The sequence below is a fragment of the Hydra viridissima genome, unplaced genomic scaffold (genome assembly GCF_058129835.1).
Source record: "Hydra viridissima isolate aposymbiotic clone 2 unplaced genomic scaffold, HvirCarnegie_v1 scaffold_1, whole genome shotgun sequence".
NCBI classification, from domain to species: domain Eukaryota; kingdom Metazoa; phylum Cnidaria; class Hydrozoa; order Anthoathecata; family Hydridae; genus Hydra; species Hydra viridissima.
The window spans coordinates 38,120,620-38,126,991 of NW_028324300.1; the positions used below are offsets into that span (position 1 = coordinate 38,120,620).

The 6,372-nt window shown below is 32.0% G+C and overlaps 1 protein-coding gene across 4 annotated transcripts; it reads left to right on the forward strand.

Moving 5' to 3' along the window:
• The first annotated feature begins 503 nt into the window (after nt 1–503).
• Nucleotides 504–3,720, forward strand: LOC145192315 (ATP-dependent DNA helicase PIF1-like). Of its 4 annotated transcripts, none has more exons than XR_016452971.1 (8): nt 504–1,438; nt 1,570–1,715; nt 1,880–2,008; nt 2,181–2,361; nt 2,569–2,815; nt 2,961–3,048; nt 3,165–3,307; nt 3,448–3,720. XR_016452971.1 is itself a non-coding variant. In XM_080069548.2 (8 exons), exons 1-8 carry the CDS (start codon nt 562–564, stop codon nt 3,664–3,666), a joined length of 1,956 nt encoding a protein of 651 aa, XP_079925674.2. In that variant the 5' UTR covers nt 504–561; the 3' UTR covers nt 3,667–3,720. The 4 variants fall into 4 exon arrangements, 2 of the variants coding, with proteins under 2 accessions (XP_079925674.2, XP_089945230.1); XR_016452972.1 differs by having other exon boundaries at nt 1,880–1,963; XM_080069548.2 differs by having other exon boundaries at nt 2,181–2,287.
• Nucleotides 3,721–6,372: the final 2,652 nt, after the last annotated feature.

The window sequence follows — 6,372 nt, forward strand, 5'->3', positions numbered from 1 at the left end:
CCCTTTTTTTTTTTCTTTTTTTTTTTTTTTGAGGTTAAAATGAATTCTTTCTGAAACTGAAACATTTATTTTCAAATTTGCTCTTTCAAATTTTGCTTTCCTTTTTTGTTTTTTAAACATAAAAAATGCAGATTTTTTGTATTCAATGTTTTAAAAAACTGGTGCCATGGTTTATATTTGTTTCGTTTTTTTTGGTTTCACTACTGTTTAGGTTTGTTATCTATATACTCTATAGCTAAATACATCTATTATTTAAATAAATTCAGCTATTTTTCAAAAACCTATTAGCAATTGTACTTTTTTTTTTCATAGCCTACTTTTTCTAATGATTGTTATAAAAGGCATTGAAACTAACAAATTATTTAGTTTCCAGTTCCATCCAATATCAGCATTCCAGAAAGTTTATATTTGAGTGTTTAAATTAAATGTGGAACATTTTAACAAGATTCTGTTCTAGCAGGCCCATATTACAATTAAATGTAAAGATTAGCTGTGAGATAGAGTTTCAGCCATGAAGTCTTTAAAGTTTTTTTTTTATTTTAAAGGTAATAAGTTAATAGAATGGAATCTTTTGGCAACTTACAGTGCACTATCATTGTAGAAGTTTTGAATCAACAAGGACAAATTCAAAAGCGTCAGGAATTTTCAGGTGTTTATGTAAAACTAGGGCGTGACCAGTTTCGAGATATTTTACTCAAATTTGCTTGTGAAGCATTCATATTAAAAGAGTTTTGTATATTAGATAAGTTTGTAAATATTGGTAAGACAACAATAATGTTCCAAAAACTTTTTACAAATTTGTTAATTTCAAATGCTCCTCCTGATCAATTAGCCACTTTTCTAAAACTGTTGAGAGTTAAAACAGGCATTCATAAGTCTACAACAACTGATCGTGTCAAATTATATTCAAATGCACGGAAGTCATTTGAAGAGATAAGTCCGCTATCATTGCAGGATGTAAAATCATTTAAAGACAAGCAAATAACTAAGTGTCCTTTGGTAAATTCAAAAGTTTCAAATTCGTCATTACAAGTTACTCCTGTACGAGCTACCAAGCGTGGGCTTGAAATTATGGATAACAACTCAAGAAAAAGACTTCTTTCTTCAACTTCAGCAATTAGTTTAGTGAAACTAGGAAATAGTAAAAAAGAACCTAAAACCATTCTAACAGATAATCCTAATAACAGTTTGTTAAATCTGAACTCATCAGAAGGTAAAGCTATAAAAATAAACTGCTTATTGACCAAGGAGCAAGATAGGGTTATAAATGCTGTAAAGCAAGGGTTCAATGTTTTTTTTACTGGAAGTGCAGGAACAGGAAAGTCTTATTTACTAAAAAGAATAATTGGTGCTTTGCCACCAGAAACAACAGTTGCTTCAGCAAGTACAGGAGTTGCGGCTTGTCAAATTGGAGGAGTAACTCTTCACTCCTTTGCAGGTGATTGTTTTTGTTCTTTTTTTTTTTTTTTTTTTTTTTTGACATGTTAATGTACAGGAGTTTTAAAAAAATATCTAGGTTCTAAAAGTTTTTATAAAATTAAAAATGTAGTTTGTCAAAATATTTTTTAGGAATTGGATCTGGTGAAGCAAGTCTAGAGCAGTGCATTGAGTTAGCATCTCGCCCATCTGTAATTCGAAATTGGAAGCGCTGCAAGACACTTGTAATTGATGAAATATCGATGGTGGATGCTGAGTTTTTTGACAAAATTGAGCAGGTTTCATTAGTGTTATGAAAAATTTGTTGATTTTTTTTACTGAAAACACTGCTATAAGTTCCATGTAAGATTCTTATTCATTATCTTTGCACATTTTGTTAACCTCTGCGATGTAAATTGCTGTTCTAAGACAACTTCTACGAATTTACTTCTTAATATCTCAGGTTGCACGTGCTGTACGTGATTCTGAGTTACCATTTGGTGGAATACAACTCATTGCATGTGGAGATTTTCTGCAGCTTCCGCCGGTAAAGAAGAAAAATCAACTTCAAAATTACGAATTTTGCTTCCAGGTTGTGTAAAAAACCTTTAAAGTAGAATTTTGCTTCCAGGTTGTATAAAAAACCTTAAAGTAGAGTTTTCAACTTTTTTTCTCTTCACTTTTAACGTACTTCTCGAAGTTTTTACAAAATTTTCATTCAATAGTTTTACTAATTGTAATAAAAATAACTGTTGTATGAGCAGGCAAAATGTTGGAAGGACACCATGCAGGTTTCTATGGAGCTAACAGAAGTAAAGAGACAAAAAGACGAAGACTTCATCGACTTATTGCGTTACATTCGTGTGGGAAAGTGAGAGAAATTTTTTAGACTTTTACATTGGGAATTTTACCTGTTTCAAGACACCGAGATTAGTATATCACTAAGTAAAAATAAATTTGAAATATTTTTTTAGTTAAAGATTTATAATAGCTGTTGCGTGCATTTTTATTTGAATTAATCATCAACACATTTTTTTTTTTTTTTTACATATATAAAATAAGTTTTTATATAACTTAATCATTCAAAGAATACAAAATATTTTTAGAGTACAAAAAAAATCAGAGTAAATAAAGTAATAAAAACGTTTTCAGGTGTCCAGACGAAGTTTACAGCAAGTTAGTTGCAACACAAAATAACGTAATCGAGGTTGCAGGTATCCAGGCAACGAGACTATGTACTCACAAAAACAGCGCCGAGGAAATCAACGAAACGAAAATGAAGGAGTTAAAAACCGAGTGTAAAGTGTTTGTTTCTTCAGATAGCAGCAAAGAATATACTGAACAAATGAATAAACAACTTCCTATCCAATCTAAGTTGGAGCTGAAAGTTGGAGCCCAGGTATTCATTTTTTTTATTGTTCGATTTGATTGGTGTCTGAGTTGTTGCATAAATTATCATAAACCAATACTTTTCATTTTAGTCTATGTCATTTGTTTTAGCATTTGTTTATTTTGTCACTAATTGGCTTCTTTTATCTCAATAGGTAATGTTGACGAAAAATCTTGATGTCAGCAGAGGTCTTGTTAATGGTGCACGTGGTGTAGTCATCAAGTTTTTATCAGATAAAGATGGTAAAACTATAATAACATACTGTTTGTAGATTTTCCGTCTCTTTCTGTATTGTTTTTTTTAGTTAGACAATTTAATGTAATTGGGCAAGATAAAGTTAGCGCCAGCTTTATTTTAGGCTTACCTTTGGTCCGTTTTGCTCAAGGTATGGAGATGATAATTAAACGAGAAAGATTTGTTTACAAAACTCTCGCCGGAGCTGTTTCTCGAGTGCAACTGCCGCTCCAGTTGGCTTGGGCAATTTCAATTCATAAAAGTCAGGTATGAAGTTCGTAAATTGTTTGCCAACCATTCCGTATTTTATAACAAGGTTCTTCTCCTGATCGTAATAAATTTTCTAAGTAGCATTTTTGTGAACGATTTTCATCAAATAAAGACTTATAACTCCGCTTCATGTTTAGGGTTTAACTTTGGACTGTTGTGAAGTGTCGCTTGGTCGTGTTTTTGAGAACGGTCAAGCTTACGTCGCACTATCACGTGCAAAAAGTCTCCAAGGTTTGCGCGTTCTCGACATGTCTCGTAATTGCGTTCGTGCCCATAAAGACGTTCTAAAATTCTACATCAAGTTAAGACGCGACGTAAGCTTGGCATCATCAAATAAAGAAAACGAAGATTATTAAAGTATTAAACTTGGCATCATTAAATAAAGAAAACGAAAATTGTTGTTTTTTTCACCCTTTTTGTCGTTTTTTTTTTTTTTTTTCTTCTCTCTCTCTAAGTAAATAATACTAATTAACTTATTAATTTTTAGAGTATTTATTTTGTTATTTTACAAAACTATTTATGTTGTAACATTTTATAACGGCTATATTAGATAACTGAAACGCATTTACAGTTTCGAAGAGCTTTTAAAATTTCCAAATCAAATTTAATTTGTCACTTCATTCGCTAGACTATATATGTATAAACACACACACACACACACACACACACACACACACACACACACACACACACACACACACACACACACACACATACACAGACTGTTGATGTTGATAAAGTAATATACTTAAATTGGCTTGCAAGTACATTTTTTAAACAAACTCTGTCGTGTTTCTTTGATGTTTTTGATAAACTTACACAAAAAATGTAAGGAAAGTTTCCACAACCGTGGTCAGCCATACTTATCGCACATGGGCAAAAAGCTGAAAAGTGAAGTTATGTTGACTGAAAGAAAATAAACAGCTGTAATCGAAGAAGAAATACAAGGCAGGTGTAGTTATAAAGGTGGCATTTACGCCCACTGCCAGTCTAATTTCGTTTTTACAACATGTTTTTCTAACCATTTGAACGCTTTTTTGCTTGTTTTCGCAATCAATCTTTTGATTATTTGCATTTAACGGGTTTTTTTTTTTTTAATATTGATTTAATAATTTCCAATATAATTCAGTGACTAATGTTCTATTCTGCTTATTAGAAAAATATTTAAGAAATGAAAAGAAAAACTACAGCAATAAAAAAGAAAAACATTTTCTCCATATAGGAATGTGATGGAGAGACGGCCAATCAGAATCAAATGTTTCCTCAAACTGAAAATGACACAGCGTTGATATTAAATCGCTCTTTTATAAAGTAGAAAAACCTTTTTGGTTTCTTCAAGTTGTGCACAAGTTTTCATTTTTTGTTTGTGTTTCATTTTAGGCACTTGATAATTTAATGAGCGATGAAATGAGGAAAGGTTCATGAATGCATTGAATCATCGGTCTGACTCTTGAGGATGATAGCATTAAAGTGCGCGATTGCGTGATCTTAGTGGATTTGGAGTTAATATGATGCTCGGAATGAGTTCCATTAAGTTACTAGGAGGAGTCTCCATTTCTTCATTGGAAAAGCGAAGTTTGGGTTGAGCAATTGTAGGACAGCAGTTTTGAACAAAGATAAAGTCAACAAAATTGAAATTAAAAGGAAAGATCATGAAGATCATGTTTTTGATGGTATTAAATGGAGAGTCAAATGAAAATGGAGAGATAGAGAAAACCCCGACCGCTTGCTTAACAAAGTTATATCTCTTGAAGACAAGAGAGGTGGTAGACGTGGTAGAGGAAGAGGCAGAGGAGGACATGATGGTGGCAGAGGAGGCGGTTGTTAAGATGATTAATTCAAAAGTATTAAAAGCAGTGGAGGAGGGAAGTTTCGAGCCGCTTATAATCCTGAAGGAAATGGAATTGTGGAAAGAAACCACCGTACAATTAAGAGAATAGCAGAACGATTAAAAGTGTCAATACTGGAAGCAATATATTGGTATAATGCTTCAGCCAACAAAAATGATATAAGCCCAATTGACAAAATATACAGCTATCCAATTAGTGTTAAAGGGTTGAAAAAAGAGAACCTTCCGGCAAAAAATGATATGGAGGAAAAATTTCGAATTCGCGATATGATTTGGTGGGAACCATCAAAGGCGAAGTGCATTACCAAGTAGCAGCCTGCTACAATAACTCAGTGATGCGTCGAACCAAGCCCTATAAGTGAACGACATTCTGTGTCATGTGAAACACAGACCTTGAAATTATATTCAGTTGTTATGCATTATCCCTGACATTGAAATAGAAATAAGTACTGACACTTGTAAAGAGAAGCCAGAAAACCATCGAGAGTAAATGAATCAGTGTTTTTAAAAGGGCTGATTTGACATTTTTTTTGAAATTCACTTTTTGTGTGTTTTGTGTCCTTCTTTGATGGCTTCATCAGTTTATGTTAAAAATGTGTTTAAATTTTATCTTCTTACACAAATAAAACCACCTGAAAGTTTTCGATTTTTTTTAAAAAGGCAAGTTTGCTTCAAATACGCCCTTTTTAAAAAAATCACTCTCCAGCTGATTCGTATTTTTAGCCGCAAAACACGGAAAATGTAAGCAGTTTCGATTTCGAAATATTCGATTTTTTTTAAAAGGGCCAATTTTTCGAAATTTCATACATTAATTGTTAACAAACGAAATGTTATAACAATTATCAAAGTGTGCTAAGATGTTACTCTTGCATATGTTTTTTAAAAATGTATTACACAAATTCTGTATATTTAATATTAAAAGATATAAAGAGTTTTTTTTAGTTTTCTCAAAAACGGGTTTTGAGCAAACCAGCCCTTTTAAAAAACACTGATTCAAATAAAAGATGGGTTAGAAACAAACGAGTTATATTTTGGAGAGATAATTATTGTGATTTATAGCTCGTTCCGAAAGAACTGCAAGTTTTTAAAAATTTTCCTGAAGATTGACAAGTGACATTTGTTTTGTCATTAACGTTTTCCTTCCGAATTTTAAAAAATTTACTTTAACTCAAAATCTTTGCGGCCGCTTTTAATGAACTTCAGTCTTTGAAAC

Coding starts and splice junctions, on each gene's coding strand:
- LOC145192315 (XM_080069548.2), top strand. CDS start 562: ATGGAATCTTTTGGCAACTTACAGTGCACTATCATTGTAGAAGTTTTG. Junction 3,049..3,164: donor GTTTTTATCAGATAAAGATG/GTAAAACTATAA, acceptor GCTTTATTTTAG/GCTTACCTTTGGTCCGTTTT. Junction 3,308..3,447: donor TTTCAATTCATAAAAGTCAG/GTATGAAGTTCG, acceptor CTTCATGTTTAG/GGTTTAACTTTGGACTGTTG.